Source organism: Acipenser ruthenus, chromosome 22 (genome assembly GCF_902713425.1).
Source record: "Acipenser ruthenus chromosome 22, fAciRut3.2 maternal haplotype, whole genome shotgun sequence".
Classification (NCBI taxonomy): domain Eukaryota; kingdom Metazoa; phylum Chordata; class Actinopteri; order Acipenseriformes; family Acipenseridae; genus Acipenser; species Acipenser ruthenus.
Window position 1 is genome coordinate 17,081,097 of NC_081210.1, and position 18,947 is coordinate 17,100,043.

General features: G+C 41.4%; 1 protein-coding gene across 1 annotated transcript in view; it reads right to left on the reverse strand.

The window, feature by feature from the left end:
• Positions 1–18,947, reverse strand: part of LOC117431378 (prefoldin subunit 1-like) — a 50,613-nt gene that overhangs the window by 12,423 nt on the left and 19,243 nt on the right. Inside the window, exon 3 of the mRNA XM_058996030.1 lies at positions 17,659–17,743. Coding sequence (XP_058852013.1) covers positions 17,659–17,743 — 85 coding nt within the window. The remainder of the gene's footprint in view (positions 1–17,658; positions 17,744–18,947) is intronic.

An 18,947-nucleotide genomic window follows, 5' to 3' on the forward strand; every position in this document is an offset into this window, starting at 1 on the left:
GTCAGGGATCCCAGCATTGCTGTCCTGCACTAGGTTAAAGAAAGTTCTCAGTTTGCATGTCTTACTTTCAGGAAGTCTTTTACTGTTTCACTTCCTTGTTCACCTCAGTAGTTGTCTTTGTGGTCTACTCAATTACTGAATGTAAAACATGTCAGTTAACAGGGGAAGCAGCTGGCTGGTTAACATGAGAAAAAGAAAAGTAGCTCCCTCCATCCCAGGGCAGGCTTGATGTAGAGAAGGTAACAGTGTCTCTTCTTGGGCTAACCCTACTCATTGAACAATTGGCATGACTCTAGTCTGCTCCAGTGCTGCCAACTCAAAGAACAAAGTGTTGCAACGTTAGGTGAAGTGTTTCAAAACCTTTTGAATCATCTGCATCCGGCTCTACCAGCAGCACTGACGGGAAACCACCTCTCTTGAAAGCAGACATGAGGAAGTCTTACTATTTTCCATTAACATATAATTAAAAAACCTATGCAAGAGATCCAGCCAAGTAAGTCAATGACATTCACCCCTGCCAAAACCAAGAAGATGATTAAGAAAATCAGAACTATCAGTAACATAGAAAAGTAGATCTTCATGACCTACGTCCACCGCATGAACACATACAAATACAGGTTTGGTGTACATAAAGATTCCTTTGTATACCCCAGATACTGATGCTTTCAATAACCTGTGCTTAGTAAGTTTCATCCCAGCTGGATAACTGGCTCTCAAGATGCCAAAAATGCAAGTGTAACAGCCAGCCAGCCTCCATATAGCCCTATAATCTGATATATTCAATAGTCGTGCCAAATTTCATCACAACAGGACAAGGTAGATTCATGTAAAAACATAAGTGTGAAAATACTGATTGACAGACACACTTCAAAACCCCAAGTTTCATCCACAAGTGGAAAAGCCATTCAGTTAGTTTTTGTGAAACTCTAACATGCAAATACGCACATTTCTGCAATATCTACCAGTAACACTGAGCAAGGCATGTCGCTGGCGCATTAGCTGCAAATGCCTTCTTCTGCATCAAACACTTTTCAGAGGGCTCTGAAGTGACTGAATTATCAAACACTTTTCAGAGGGCTCTGAAGTTACTGAATTTGTATTTTTATTTGTGGCAGTATTTGGAATACCAGACAGGATCCAAACAAGCTGAATCAGTGTCTCTAAAAAGAAATGAGCAGGGTCCCAGATAAACTCAGAGTCCTGTCTGTCACAGCATGGCAAAGGTCATTTCAACCAGGAAATAATACTCCTGTTTCACAGCAGTCTGAGCCGTTCCACTCAACTTTTACAATGAGCCAGAAAGCGGTAAGCCAAGGCTTTACATTTTCTTACCTCTTCTACCCCCTTTTGAGAATATCAGGCCTAATGAAAGAGCTGTGCAGATACTTGGATTGGAGGGGATTATAATTAGGTGTGAGAGAAAAAAAAAAACACAGCACAAAAACTTTCAGGCAAGATGTTTTGAGGTCAAATTGTTCCTAACAAAGAAAAACATATCTGTACAACACTATGAAGGTTAAATGAGGATGCCAACTCTTTAAATGGGTGTTTTTCTTCCTGTCGGTCACTCATCTTGACTGACAGCAGAGTAACTGGCTGGTTAAACAGCTGATATGTGCCAGGATTTAACAGAGGAGCGGCTTCGACTCGGTCCATGTAAGGAATTCGATTCAATCGCTGGCCGACCGGGACACAGCAGCAGGTCTGCATACAGGGGGTATAAAAAAGTGAGGTGTTTGTAAACAATAACCGCCTCAGTCACCAAAGAAAGGGGAGAAAGATGATTTATTGATAACATAAGCAGCTATATCTGAAAGCGAACTGTCTCTAAATATTTACGGCTAAGACTCAAGAGCAGCAGCTAAAAGCAGTCTGGTATCTGCTGCTTAGGAATCGGTTACACTACAAACTCATACATTTAAACTTATGACTTCTATTTATTTATTTTATTTTTATATAAGTCTGACCCTGAATATTTGTGCCAGTGCCAACCACCAGCCCGCCATTAGAATAGCAGTAACCGCCAGCATGAAGTCATCCTTTCTTTCAGCATGAGCTTGAAACACAGTTATAAATACAGCCAACAGGAATGCCTGCTATGAGGTGCTGTAGTGGCTATGGCAGCCGGCTTTTTTTCTTCATGTAAATTTCGTGAAAATGTACCCCCGTAAAATGTGAAGCACTCCCAACCAATGTATTAGCTGCAGCGTGGGGGCTTAAATTAGATGACCAGAGATTCTCATTACTATGACGAAACAGCACGGGAATGCAACACCATAATGTTCTTGCCAGGATCTCACACGTGGCCTGTCAATGCCCCTGTTAGAGGCTGAGAACAGGGATGGGCAATATAGAGTAGTGGCAAGAGGTAGTCATGGCAACCACTGCATGTTTACTAGGCCCACTGAAAAGACTGAGGTCAACCCATACTCAGGTAAACAAAATAAATAAATAGGTTTATCCACTGTAGATAAACACACCTTATTCTCAGAAAAAGAGAATTCCACTGCAGTGATGCTCCGGCTTATCATTATATTAATCACACCCGGTATATGCCTGCTCTGAGTATAATATACAATTTAAAGGATACAATTTGCAAGCTGTGACAGGCTGAGACACTGTGAACCACCTCATACTGCAAGGAACAGCTTATAGATGTAGCAATGCTAATGTTCCACTACGACAGGATGCAAGCTGAATACGTTTCCCAAACAAAAAGTGATTAACCCCCTGTGAAAGACAAAGTGGACGTGACTGACAGGCAGGTTCTGAGGATCCTAGCTTTCACAAACCAAACAAATGGTTGTTCAGTACAACGTGTTTTTATGTCTGGACTCCTAAAGCTGTCTGAAATGTATGTCTCCATTTAATGCGAGTTTCACGATTCTGAAAATCCTGTTAGCTTATACAGGCCGTCTACTATAGGACAACAGACTCTACGCATACCCTGGTTGAGATGTTCCGTAAGGTTTCTAATGAGGCATGTAAACCTGTACATGTTATAACTGCTGCAGTTAAACTAGGATGGTACACCCTTGCCAATCTGATCAATATCCCTAAACAGGTCATTAAAAACACCATTATATTTTCACAAGCATGTTGTCATATATTTAATAGTTATATTAGTTTGTGAACTACAGAGCAGGTTGTTTTACCACTTGTGCATTTATTTTCTACCTCCATTGTACCCTCCAGGAAAAGGCATTCGGTATTGTGATCGCTTTACTTGCCTAGAGAACTGAATGTCAACGGGCATCCTCTGCCTCTGTGGTCCAGCCAATCACGTCCCGAACTGTGGAGGTCTCTGCCTGGCCTCGTTGGACACCAGTAGGGGTCTCTGAGGCAAACCAACCTCATCCAATTTTTCCTTCCTAGTCTGTGTGAGCACAATAACCAAAGCATCACTCCCTGTGGGACCCTGCTAGAATAGATGATCGCTTAGGGCTAGAAACGTTTAGTTTTCACTAAACTGTATGCGTGCAGTGCAGTGAAACTTTTCAAATCTCTCCTTTATTCTTTTCTCTTTTCCTGCTTGTGTCCAGTTTAGCGAGGGACTACTGATTAAATAAAAAATATGAAAACCTTTTTGATAGACATTTTTTATTTTTATTAGGGGGTGAAGGTGGGGGGGGCATTGGCCCTGATCATGATTAACCCCTGTATTCCAAATCGCAGTGACAGAACTACAGGACAGTGTGCGTGACACCTGCCTGTCACTCTGATGGGGTCACTGATTACAGCGAGACATTTCAGAGACAGGCAGACCCCAGGGACCGGGAGGAAGAGAGGCAAGAGGCGCAGGTTGTCAGCACACCTCTCAAGTGTCCCAAACTTCAACTTTGGATTTTCAAAGCGATCTGCCATGCTTCTCGGAAACTGGCCGCTCAACAGTTTTTTGTAGCTCTACTGAATTCTGCATCAGCGGCTTCTGAGTTCAGTGTAGAAAGTTTAAATATGAAGACACCAGGTCAAGATGTGTACACAAATCCTGAAACAGTGAAAGTTGTATTAAACACCACCGGTAATGGAACTTCATTGAGAGAATCATATAATAGACAAGGGTACCAAATGTCAAGACCCCAATATACCAACCATACAATAGGAGAGACATCAATTTCATAGTCAGCAGCACACGTGCAGATTATTATTTACCACTGTAAACTATTCTTGTACCATACCCATAATGGAACGTGACCTAGAGAATCATAGAACACAGTTATTTGCCAAGTACAGTCGACGCCGCCTAATCAGGATACTGATAATTGGGATTGCTGCTTAAATGGGATACAACTCTAGGAGATGGCTCTTCCCAATGCTATTTAATGTTGTTTAATTGGGATGTCACTTTGTTTAATTGGGATCCAGTATTTTCAAATGATGAACGGTGATCACTTTTCATAGCAAGACAGGTTTGCGTAGCACAAAGCAGTGATTACACTGACTTGTGTAAATTGCGTAAACCACGTTGAATGAAATCACTTCTTCTCACAAGACGAGGTACCTGTGATGTTGACACGCCAACTTTCTTTTCTTTGCAACAGCAGCCTGAGAAACCACAGGAGACTTCATTCTTTTTCATTTAATGTAGAAATAAAAAACAGCGATTAATTTTGTTTAGGAATATAAAAAAAACAACTGACTCATTTTAAATGATGTATTTAACATTTCAGCATAATGTATTATTCTCTCATTTGAATTTGCTCTTATTTACCACTGACTATTGTATTTCACAACTGCTCTTATCTGTAATGTGATATTTTGTAACAACTGTAAGTCGCCCTGGATAAGGACATCTGCTAAGAAAGAAATAAATAAATAATAATGATTTCATTCTTTTTCTTTTCATTTAGGAACAAAAAAGTATGACTAAAGGTCATCTCAAATGCCTCCCATTTAACTGGGACAGCTGCTTATTCTGGATATTTTTCTCTTTCTCCCGAGACGTCCCGATAAAGCGGCATCGACAGTATGCAGCTAATATCTCAAAGGGTTGTCCTAGCGTCAATCTTTGATATAATGGATTTGGGTGCAGGTATTTTAGCGCTAAATGGAATGCTATAAAAGTACTTTTTTTTTTACCCGTGAATAGAGACGCGCTGGTGTGGCACCGTCTACCGCACGTCAAAAAAAAAAAAAACAACGCAACACGCTGGTGTGTCCAGGCCTTTAAGGGTTCACACCCCTCATGGGTAAACACTGGAATTCTGGTTCCACTCAAGTGGGGTTCTATAAATTCAAGTAATTCTGGATCTACCTTCGCTATTGTGATGTATATATTCCAAGTCATCAGTATGACACCAACAGCAAGCCCAGAGTCACTGTGTTGGTGGGTCTATCCTGATACACGTGAGAAGGCGATTTATCCACCTTTTAAAGTCGTACAGTGTTTTAGACACACACTTTTTATAGCATGTGGAATGTCACATAAATCATGACAGCGGACTGACTTGAAACAAACCACCTACAAATTGAACTGAATGTAAATTCAATGTAAAACAGGCCATATGATGCGATTCAAATATTTTAAGTCCCGTAAAAACTGAGCAAACCAGAAGCAGAAAACGTGCAAGATTTATTGCACGTTGCAAAAATGGGAAGAACAAAGCAAACATCCCGAGCCCTGCTTTCAACATCAGAAGAAAGGAGCGTCCAGAGGCTATGAAAGTTCAGTCTGGCATTCTGCAAATCACGCCAGTGTAATCTGGAGCAATGAATCAGAATGGAGGGTTCACCTGGCTGTGTCACCCGATACCTTCCGGTGACAGGAGGAGTATTCACAGGAAGCACTGAAACAATATTTACTCAACTTACTACTACACTTACCTGGGGAATTTTCAAATAACTATGTAACTTGGACTGATAAAAAGTTGATATAAAATCATTGCTGTGATGTGTTTTTTAAAACCTATACTCAATCAGCAATCTTTGAAGTTTTGTTTCCTACTATTGGCAGAGTTAATATTTTTCATTTTTTTGTATTTTTTTCTTAATTTTCTGTCATGAACCCCTCAAAATCTCATAACCGACACCCAATAGAAAACTTGTTAAAACTGAACACTGTTGTTAGATAGATTTCTAAAAGTGGTATTTCTAGAATTGTAATTTTTTTGTTATGTACAGTACTGTGCAAAAGTTTTAGGCAGGTGTGAAAAAATGCTGTAAAGTAAGAATGCTTTCAAAAATAGACATGTTAATAGTTTATATATCAATTAACAAAATGCAAAGTGAGTGAACAGAAGAAAAATCTATATCAAATCAATATTTGGTGTGACCACCCTTTGCCTTCAAAACAGCATCAATTCTTCTAGGTACACTTGCACACAGTTTTTGAAGGAACTCGGCAGGTAGGTTGGCCCAAACATCTTGGAGAACTAACCACAGTTCTGTGGATTTAGGCAGCCTCAGTTGCTTCTCTCTCTTCATGTAATCCCAGACAGACTCGATGATGTTGAGATCAGGGCTCTGTGGGGGCCATACCATCATTTCCAGGACTCCTTGTTCTTCTTTACGCTGAAGATAGTTCTTAATGACTTTCGCTGTATGTTTGGAGTCGTTGTCAAGCTGCAGAATAAATTTGGGGCCAATCAGATGCCTCCCTGATGGTATTGCATGATGGATAAGTATCTGCCTGTACTTCTCAGCATTGAGGAGACCATTAATTCTGACCAAATCCCCAACACCATTTGCAGAAATGCAGCCCCAAACTTGCAAGGAACCTCCACCATGCTTCACTGTTGCCTGCAGACACTCATTCGTGTACCGCTCTCCAGCCCTTCGGCGAACAAACTGCCTTCTGCTACAGCCAAATATTTCACATTTTCACTCATCAGTCCAGAGCACCTGCTGCCATTTTTCTGCACCCCAGTTCCTGTGTTTTCGTGCATAGTTGAGTCGCTTGGCCTTGTTTCCACGTCGGAGGTATGGCTTTTTGGCCACAAGTCTTCCATGAAGGCCACTTCTGACCAGACTTCTCCAGACAGTAGATGGGTGTACCAGGGTCCCACTGTTTTCTGCCAATTCTGAGCTGATGGCACTGCTGGACATATTCCGATTGCGAAGGGAAGTAAGCATGATGTGTCTTTCATCTGCTGCAGTAAGTTTCCTTGGCTGACCACTGCGTCTACGGTCCTCAACGTTGCCCGTTTCTTTGTGCTTCTTCAAAAGAGCTTGGACAGCACATCTGGAAACCCCTGTCTGCCTTGAAATTTCTGCCTGGGAGAGACCTTGCTGATGCAGTATAACTACCTTGTGTCTTGTTGCTGTGCTCAGTCTTGCCATGGTGTATGACTTTTGACAGTAAACTGTCTTCAGCAACCTCACCTTGTTAGCTGAGTTTGGCTGTTCCTCACCCAGTTTTACACAGCTGTTTCTGTTTCAGTTAATGATTGTGTTTCAACCTACATATTGAATTGATGATCATTAGCACCTGTTTGGTATAATTGTTTAATCATACACCTGACTATATGCCTACAAAATCCCTGACTTTGTGCAAGTGTACCTAGAAGAATTGATGCTGTTTTGAAGGCAAAGGGTGGTCACACCAAATATGGATTTGATTTAGATTTTTCTTCTGTTCACTCACTTTGCATTTAGTTAATTGATAAATATAATCTATTAACATGTCTAGTTTTGAAAGCATTCTTACTTTACAGCATTTTTTCACACCTGCCTAAAACTTTTGCACAGTACTGTATATTTCACCCAATAATTAAAAACGTATTGTTTTTAATTTAAATTATTTAAATTTCTACCTCATAACCGACACTCTATTAAATAACATTTTCATAAAAGTTTTTTTCCTGAAGAAAAAATAAATCCTAAGCAAACAGTACTTAGACAGATGTGGAGTGTTTTGCAAATAGAAAACAAGGATAGCATTTGTTTTTTAAACTTTTATTTCATATTTGCCCACACCCCAGAGGCTACTATATTCCTGATGCCACACAATCAAGTGGAACAAGACAACGCATGTGTGGGAATTACTTAATAGCAGCTATATTCAGCATACCATAAAACATTTACTTTAGAGCATGCATTTCCTATATGCATATGTTTAGTTAAAGGCTACCTAAAATGTTACCCAGTAAACTATTTCAGAGTTGTTTGTTTGTTTTCTAATTTCAATGGCTGTTAAACTGTGCTCATGACACTCTGGAGAAGAAAGTCTGTAAATAGCCCTTCTGTTTTTACAGACAGCTGTACTGATTGTCAGGACATGCAATACCCTCATGAACACGCTGATGTCTTGTTGGAGGCGTAGTTCCAGGGAAAAGGTTGTTTCAGACACACCCAACCCATACATTCACGTCACTGCCCCTATCAGGAAGCCGAGACAGCAGGCCTGCTTTGTGGCAGTCATATACTTAAGCAATTCCTTCTTATCAGCTGTACAGAGGAAGCAACGCATGCTGTAGCACTGCAGCAAGCACCCCACTGTCTCCCAGCCTGCACGGACAGAGAGCGTGCTCTACAACAGACTCTACTGGGATATCAGCAGTTAAACAGCACACAGGAAGCTCTCCTCTGTCTCTCGCCTCCATTCCTTAAGAAGTGGAGTTTTCCTGCCTTTCAGGAGCATGTTCTCAACACCACAGATATTTCCATGTGTTTCTGGAATGACGTAACAATGAAATGCTTCTGAAATTTATATATATATATATATATATATATATATATATATATATATATATATAAATAATTTTCAGAACCACCAAATGCCATTTGTGGACATGCCCAGAAAACATATGTCCTATTTTCATTATCAATCCAGCTATATATAAGCATTGTTGAATATTTGTGACCCCATGCCCCACTGGTTTATCTTTGGTCTGTTTGACCAGCAGGGGAAAAAATAATAGAAAAAATGAACAGAAAACAGGAAGTTCAGTCAACAGAAGGAGCAGCCATAATAACAAGTGAATTCTAATTCGGTCTGGTATTAGCAAGTTTAACACGCCTCACATTTTCCACCTAACAGTTTACAACAACAAGTTCCGAGGTCATCAAATATTACACAGCCATGACCAAATACCAAAACCAGCAAGAACAGACAGACAGACAGAAGCAGCGCAGGTGTCCTTCAGTGCTGCAGCTGTCAAGCGCTAATGGAAAGGCAAGCTCTAAGACCTTCCGATTAGCTTTGCAGTCTGATGGGCAGCACTGCCACGCTCCCCTCCCACGGAAGACAGAGTAGATTGCTTCTGTCCCCTTCCCTTACATCCCCATCCCCATCCCCATCCCCAGCCCTTTCTAAGAGGCTCCTTATTGAGGGCTGTTGCCATGCAAACAAACAAAGCCTTCTGTATCAGTTACTTGACAGTGACGTCAAGATTATACGATTGTTAGCAAATATGTCCAGACAAGCATTTATATCACACAGACACACGCACAGTCAAACCAACTGTGCTTCACTGCCCTGCTGCTACCCTGATAAGATTAATCACCATAGCAATTCAATAGTAATAAAATCCCTTTGATAGTGTAGTGTGTCATTAATTATCACCCTTCCCAATGCCACACTAACAACATAAGCGCACAATACTATGGTAGTGGTAGGATACTGTTGCTAGGGAGACCAGGATTCGAGTGTTGATATCATCTCATTCACAGTTTATCCTTGATAAAAGGAGATAAGATTTCCTACACAGAACAGAGGATATGATAACAGCGATGAAAAAGAACAGCTTGTCTCTAAATGTAATGTTGCAATCTTTATAAACTGTTTTGTATTCCCACTGATCATTATTTGTAAGAAACGGTATATTAAATGGTTCCTAATAATTGGGATTTATAGTGAGAGTGTACTGTATTTCATCGGATTACATTGTTGCAATGTGCTTTCTAAACCACAGCGGCAAAGTTGACATCAAAGGCCTTGGCTCGCGGCCAAGGGGCAAATTGCAGTTTTCTGAACTTGGGGCGATTCCGTTTCTCAGCTAAAAAACAGGTTGAAGGTAGTGTAATTAATTAATTAAATAAATTATATATATATATATATATATATATATATATATATATATATATATATATATATATATACACACACACACACATATACATATATACACACACTTTTTTTTTTTTTTAAAGAAAGGAAACCATATCCGCAAATATCATTATGTAAAGTAACAACTTTGAACGGTGAAAATGCCTATCACCTTTAAAGCTTCTTATACTTTATCGTAAAGGAGGGCACTGTACTCCACTATCTGGGCTGTGGACATTAAACACTCCTTGTGTACCTTCTCTCCACTAAAAGATGCAGGACTGCAAGTACCAGAATGCATTGCAGCGAGTTGGGAAAAAAAAAACTGAACCTGGAGTCACATGGTCATGCCAGGGTTCATCGTCAGTGGGACTGGGAGCAACACAGGGACACTGCATGACAATTGTCAGGGTTATAAAAACATGTTTGCAATAATGACCTTCATTTAAGGCTGTATATTTTACAGTAGTTCAGTGGATTTCCAATAAAAAAGATTCTTGCAAAAAGCAGGGCTCATGAAAGGAAGCAGTCAGAGGAGTAAGAATGTAAACCGCCCAGCCCAGGAGTGAAATGGGCTGAATGGAATCTGCATGGCAGGCAGCATTGAGAGGTGGATTAAGAGAGGAGCCGATGGGCCGGACTGGGAGGGTTTGTGTGGCTTGTCTGCGGACGGATCTGATAACCACTGCTTTACTTGCTCACTTCTTACTCTTGAGTTTGTTTTTGTTTTCTATATATATAAACCCCCAGCTACCTTATCAAAAGGAAATAAACTTGATGAGAACTGCCAAGCACCAACACTAAAAATAACAAGGATTGTAACTAATTCACATTCCATGAGAACAATGTAATCAATGGAACATTTTTTGCTGGCATTTTTGCCATCCAGTGCTGTAAGTGTGGATGGTTTAAGAAACCCCCTGGTGATGCACACAGCCTTTGAGAAAAGATCCTTACAGTTCAATACAGTGGAGAGGGTTAGACAGTGTGTCACGAACACACTGCGCATTTAAGACTCAACTTAAAGGCACAAGAAACTAGAGAGTTTAATAACAATATTCCCAAATTTTTTTTTTTTTAGGGCGATTAATAAAAGGGACTCTGATGCGTTGATCCTATCTGTCCATCTCACTCAGACGCAAGTGCCTTGATTCTGCACCAGTCTTCACCAAGCTGCCATCGTACACTCCGAGCCTCCATATACGTTTCACACTGCATTTGGCTAGGACATGATAAACTCAAATGTTCTGAGCCTGCGATTATTACATGATTAAGAGAATCCTCTGTATATGCGGGTACTGGTTTTGCCTTCTGAAAAAAAATGTCACAATTACAGTTTGGAGTCAACAGTTTTGAAATTCAGTACTTTCAAAAAAGACACAGTTAAGTTTGCCGCATTATACGTGAAACATGGCAAAGTGTACTGAACGGGGAGTCATATGGTTTATACATTCAGAGAATCTCTGCATGTTGACTAAATACAATACAAAACAGGAAGCTAGTATTTCATAATGCATGGCAGCAATAAACTGCTTGAAAAATGATGTATGAGGAAGACAAAGCTGTGTAGGGTTGAATGAACAAGCATGCCTTAAATATGTGGGTAACGCCGCAGCGCCCCTCTCAGGGGTAACGCCGCAGGAGCACTCTCAGGGGTAACGCCGCAGGAGCACTCTCAGGGGTAACGCCGCAGCGCCCCTCTCAGCGGTAACGCCGCAGGAGCACTCTCAGGGGTAACGCCGCAGCGCCCCTCTCAGCGGTAACGCCGCAGGAGCACTCTCAGGGGTAACGCCGCAGCGCCCCACTCAGGGGCCCATGCATTTGTACTTTGTGCTTGTACAGGTTTTCCTGTAATGGGGCCAGTTTAGGTTTAACCTGGTCATCCTGACACCACAAAAACACACCTAACAAGTCTCCTGGTAATACTTTACAGGTGCTGTGATTCTAATAGGATTAGATACAAGTAGGAAAGCTAAAAATGTATTTTATATTGAACACCAAATGAAGTCATTCGAAATGAAAGCAGTTACTGATAACACAGCAATTCCATCAATCTTTCCTGTGACGCACTTCCATAGAGAATGGAAGTACACATCAGGTACTATTTATAGAATTATTTTATTAGCTACTTTAACCATTTTAAAGATATATTCAAGCTAACATGTAAAAACATAACACACACTATTTCACACAGAAGCCCTTTGTGTAAACTACAGTGTTTATTCCAAATGCCTTGATGTATTTATAGTGCTTCACAACTGAGTTTCAACAGACTGTTTCTATTTTTGAGTCCACAGTAAATATATTAGATGGCCATTGTGCCCACAGTGGATTTTTTTTTTTTTTTTTAAACTCGTCTTGCAAGCGTGTTCTGATTATTCAGAATATTCAAACCCAGCTCCCCTTGGTGAAATGCATGACATGCCAGTAAACCGGTTGCATCACCTTGGCCTCTTACTGTGTGCATCAACATGCGTGAAAAGACGTAACGTTGGATAACTGTTTCATGTTCAACTATAGAGTTGACTTGCACTGTTCCAAATTACTGTACACTGCAGTGCTAACCAAATTAATTCCTAGAATCCAGATAATGCATTTAGGGTTCAACATATGGTCATGTGCATGGTCGACTGGCCATGTTTCAGAACTTTTCATTTGGATGAATCATTATCTAATGTTCTGAGTAGCTTCCCTGGTGCAACCTGTGATTATATCATTTTAAAAGATTGATGAGTGAGGCTTGCTAAGTGGCACTGGCCTTACTATACTATCTACACTACAGTCACAACTGGCCTCTCCATCCCTACACTACAGTCCAGGGATGCGCATTCATGCACACACACACACACACAAAGAGAATATAACGTTTATGATTTTGCTTTTATTAAACAATGAACACCAATTAGTGAATAATAATATTTTCATGAAATCAAATAAAGAAAATGTAATTCAGTCCAAACATACTTGCCAGAATTGAGCCCATCTGATGTTTGTGCATGACACATGGCAAAACAAAAATAATAATTAAAAAGATTCAAACTACGTCAGACTTCACACACCAAGGCCAACAGAGATACATTTTATTCTGAGGTGCAGCATTTCAGTATCTTTGGTTTCGGGTTCAGTTACAGTAAATACCATGATTTTAAAGCGCATCATTACTGAAGACAAAGGCAATGTAATAGTATTGTTGCATTAAATAAATACGTTTGTTACTGTGTGTGACTGACGGTTTGTGAATTAAAAGGATATGTGTACTCTGTATATATTTTTATTTAATGTTTAGAGTTGAGCATTTTTTTATTTATTTTTTTATATGCGAGAGTTTAGTTTTCAGGACCTTGCGTGACTCCCTAGAAATCTAAGGGAGTTTTTCTAGCAAAAGAACGTTGCGACAAAAGAAGAAAAAAAGTACTTGTCCGACATGCAGAGTATAACAGTAAAATCTGTTGTCCCTCACACAAATCTTGTTGTCCCGGGCGTCGGGTGATATGAATTGCACACCCCTGCAGTCACTCAAAACGTCTACTCTCTCAGCCAGCAGTAACTTTGGAGAGGACCAATAAAATCAGCACAGCATGGCTTGTAACTGGTGGTGTGTGTGATATGTATGAAGAGACGCAGTGTGATGTTTGTATTTGTTATTATCACTTTGTCTAAATGTCTGAAACTAGTCAATATGCAGCAGCTATCTGCCCAGGATAACATGGTCCACAAGACATAATAAACACACTTGAATCTCTTGTACAAGAGCCACGCGGAGCTCTCGTCTCTGGATGCCTTTGAAATGAATCTACACTGAACCCCCAGAGTATATCCTCCACACCACTAAACCACTGCAGTGAGGTCTGTGCTCGAGAGGCCCAGGAGTGACTGCAGGCAGGGGCTTTTCAGTTCAGGACTGAGGTGCAGAGCTGTGAGGGGAGGCTCTCACGGTACCGAACTGTATACAGTGCCTTTGTCTCTCCTAAATTCGAAATATAAAATAAACAAAAAGGTCTTTAACTTTTATTCAGATTCACTGACATAACGCAGAGGACTGGTCTAGCGCAGACCAGGCTGTGACTCGTGCCCTGTTGTATCATGGAACGAGTGTGTGTGTGAAAGCACTTGCTCTCTTTATTTCCTAAATCCCTTCTGAATGGTGCCAGGGTACCAGTGAGTGGGCAGCATGCATCACTGCAGCAGAGTGGACAAAGCACTGTGTCAGCACTTTCAAAAGAACTCTTTACATAAAAGGTCACCTCATCTTCAGCCTTTCAGCACCACCAAGAGCTGGAGAAAGTCCCCAATAGTCCTGCCACGTGTTATTTTCAGTATTGCCCTGCCAACATCTGTCTACTAAAAGTTCCCAGAATAGCAGTGCTGGGAGAGCGAGCATCATATGTTTTCAATAATCAACAAAGAAAAACTAAGGAAGTCAGATTGCCATACTGTAAAAGTCCATATATAGATTGCAGACACAAAACTCCAGAATAGAAACATTATTTCCTGCTACAGAACACAAGTTCTGTCTCTTTATCTAGCTCTGATAACTCTGCTGGCTCTGACGGCTTCAAACACTGCAGCTTTCAGACAATCTCTCCCAAAACAGACTCCGTCTTCTCATACTTGGACAAAGAGATTGGGGGGGGGGGCAAAAACATTATCTTTAAGGAAAGAGGTCATCAAAAACAAATATTACAGCACACTAAGCAAACAGGGGAACACAGGCTCTGTCATCAAAACAGGAAACACAGGCTCTGTCATCAAACAGGGACAACAGGCTCTGTCATCAAAGCTGCGCTGGATCAATAGCTGTGATCCTCGGGTGTAGCTGCATGGCTGCCCCAGACACCAGTCTGAAAGGGGTAAGGACAGGCAGTTCAGGAGAGTTAAATCCAGTATTAGCAAAGGAAGAAAACACTCTCAATACCAGGATTAGATTCAGCAGACAGACACAAGTAATAGCAACTGCACAGCTGCCAAGCTGAAGTGGAACGAGCAGACACTGCTGGAGGGGCTACAAAAGAGGCCCTCCAGAAATGAATGTGAGAATGTTGGTTGTTAGCTGTGAGAGAGTGCGTGTAGACTAGACTACTGAACTCAAGCTTGATTTCATCTCGAACAGAAAGCCTGTTGTGGCAGTCAACGTTAAATCATGAGCATGATGCACCCAAACCATTGTGGTTCAGAATGACGACACTAACGTCACCGAATTCCCTTTCAGAATATAGCAAGTAGTGTACAAATCCCTCCGCCCTGTAAAATCTAACTTTCCATATGTACATGTAAAAAAGACATCTCTCTATATCTCCAGATTCCAATACTCTCAATAAAATGTAGACACAGGGGCCTATTGGTAAAACAGTGAAATACACACAGACAGATATACTGCACAGACACCTAAAATAAAACCCCCTCAGGAACATGCATCCTCTGAAGGGTACAAGCATGGACAATGTTGATATATGCTAGTATTCAGGGCAATCCTTATTTTTAACCACTGTTATTACAGAAATAGTTTAACATTCTAAGACAGAACTACCAAGCAGACTAAACATTTTGACCAATGACTAACACAACTGCATTCACTGAAACAGTCGTATACTTGACTTTGTTAGTTTTACCTCCATCCTCAAGCATCCAAGGAAGTAATTTAACTCCAACAGAAATAGAAAAAGCTTCTGTTTGAGTGAATGTATCGTGCCATGCGGAAGGAGACAAAACAATGGAGCTTTCTAAGGGAGACAGAAAGGGGCGCCTTGAGCTGGAGAAAATGCAAGAGCTTGGCATGGGAACACTGGGAGAGTTGGAGCTCTGCTACAGAGCAGTCTGTGAGGCACTGGGGCTGGAGAGGCAAGTTCAGACACTGCAGCGTCAGCTCCAGCACAGCACAGCAATCCACCTCCACTCCATCCACTGCCCTGAGACAGCCTCCTGGGGACTTCCTCTGAGGCAGCAATCCACCTCCACTCCATCCACTGCCCTGAGACAGCCTCCAGGGGACCTCCTCTGAGGCAGCAATCCATCTCCACACTGCATCCACTGCCCTGAGACAGCCTCCAGGAGAACTTCTGAGGCAGCAATCCATCTCCACACTGCATCCACTGCCCTGAGACAGCCTCCAGGAGAACTTCTGAGGCAGCAATCCATCTCCACGCTGCATCCACTGCCCTGAGACAGCCTCCAGGAGAACTTCTGAGGCAGCAATCCATCTCCACGCTGCATCCACTGCCCTGAGACAGCCTCCAGGAGAACTTCTGAGGCAGCAATCCATCTCCACACTGCATCCACTGCCCTGAGACAGCCTCCAGGAGAACTTCTGAGGCAGCAATCCATCTCCACGCTGCATCCACTGCCCTGAGACAGCCTCCAGGAGAACTTCTGAGGCAGCAATCCATCTCCACGCTGCATCCACTGCCCTGAGACAGCCTCCAGGAGAACTTCTGAGGCAGCAATCCATCTCTACGCTGCATCCACTGCCCTGAGACAGCCTCCTGGGGAATTCTTCTGAGGCAAGCAGGGCAGCAATCCGTCTCCACACTCCATTCACTGCCCTGAGCCAAGGGAAAGCGGGTCGTGGACTCTCCAGGGAGAGCAGCAGCTCTTTCCATCAGTAACACCTATTGTGGGTCGTGGGCGTACAGGTTTCCTTGTATTTTTACATCAACTATCGAATGTAAAAAAAAATACTGTATATACAGCACGAGTCAAATCCCTATTAGAACGTTGCACTAGTACCCAGAGTGTAGATCTCACTCTCAGAATGTAACTGACAAAACATTGTAAAAGTTTAAACCACAACATCTTCTACATAAACAGATCAAATACATTATCAGCCTTACACCCGTTTTATTTTATTTAGATGCAATGACATCTAATACGTTCATAAGTGTTTTGTGGCTACCTCTAAACATGTTCAGTGGATTCTATTCATTTGCACTCTTTGACAGAGCCCCTGACACCCCGGAGCGATATGAAATATACTCACAACATGATCACATTTATCCACAGAACACAGAGACATATATAAAAGGCCAGACTCTCTTTTCTGCATCATTGCTTGTTTAGTCTATCTTAGGCAAGGAAACAAAAGAGGGAGCACCAATGCCTGAACCACAAACACTCCTTTTTCATAGCACTGAGGAGTTCACATACTCCAGTTTCTCTGAGAGAGTTGAGAAATGTTTACCAAAGCATATGCAGGATGTTCAGATCAAATATATATATATATATATTCTTTGAATAACAAAACTGATTTTAGTTCCAGTTACAGCACACATGTACATACACTAAGATCCAAGAAATGTAAAAAATGCAGTTTTGAGAATCTCTTGGCATGGTGTCAAAGAGGAACATCAATAAAATGAATTCTTACAGCATTTTCCAAGGACACTATAGAGCTAGACATGGGCATGCTGCTGTTGCTTCTCACAAAGTGGGGATTTTTGGCTTGTGAAAGCCCAGCGCCTTTTCCCGGATGTACACCAGCTCAGCAAGTAACCAGCGAGGGCTCAATGACAGTCTCATACAGATGGACTCACAGGCCCCAGTTGGCACTGATCTTCACTCATGTCATTTCCGATCTGTAGTGAATCTAAAACACCTCGGTATAATGATTTTGACTGAAACAGGTGCCTGCCTTTCTCCTTCTCCACAGTGAAACACTACAGCCCTGGTTCAGGACTCACCTCATGTTCCTTTATCTTCTCATCTGCTCCCTTCTGCTTTTCCAGGAGTTGATTATGAATCACTTCTTTAGACTGCAGGATAAACCTAAAACAACAACATAACACAATATTAGAATCTGAGACAAGCTGAAATACACAACTGACAAAACCTTCCAACAACAAGCTTACTCTAGGTCCCAAACACAGGGCAAAAAATAAAAAATAAAACAACGCTATGGCTGGCCAATTATTTTATCACTAACTAATTGCTGCTAAAAAAACAAAAGTACATTTAAAAATTGATGATGCGTGCGGCTTTCATTCAAGTCTTAAGAAAAATGTTGCATTTGTTGTGGTTTATGTTACTGGTAAATTTCACATGAAACATATATTTCCTTCTCCAAAACCAAATAGGGGTAGGAGCGCATGCCTCTCATTCAGGGACAGGGATAAACTAAACCAAAACTTTGAAGCACCTGGACACGCCTCCTCAAACTGTCATCCTTGACATGTCCCAGTGCTGCGATGTTACTAAGCACTCGTACATTTAACAGTGAAGACCAGGAACAGCACATCTATTATAAGTCTGTGTTTTGATCCCCTGTGTATGTGCACTAGAACAATGTTCCAATTGGTGGTCACCCCATTCTGATTCCACAGATACAGGTTCATGTCATCGCACCACACTGCTATGACTGAAATGAAACCACCTCTCCATGGGGCATTGACATCATTGCTTGGTAGCTGGGGAATCTCTTCTTTTATTACATACACCAGGCTAGACCATGTACTACCAACGTGACAGACTAGGTGGGATACTTATTTTTCATTTGTTTTTCTGCAATGAGGACTGTCACAACTTGTATACTGGGGTACCAATACAATTGTGTGTGTGTGGGGGGGGGGGGTCTTGTTGTCATGAAGCAATTCTAGATTCAGGGGTGTGCAATTTCTGAAAAAAACTTCTTGTCCATGGGACAAAATGCTAGAATAATCTACTTATCCTTAAAATTCTAAATTTCCCTGCACTACTCTCACTGAAAAATAAATACATACATTAATCAATACATAAACACATTATCATGAGATTTACAGGCTGTTTTATTTTTAAATAATAGAATATTGTACAGATAATCGCATATATAAGCATTTCATTTCTATCACTATAAACATATTGGTCAATCTCCAAGTTTTAATAGTTTCACAAAACGATGGATTGTGCATGTGCAATGCCACCAGACCTACAGTGCTGGAGGACAACACAAATCTGGCGGCTCCACTGCAGAACCACAGGCGCCCTATCGGCCACA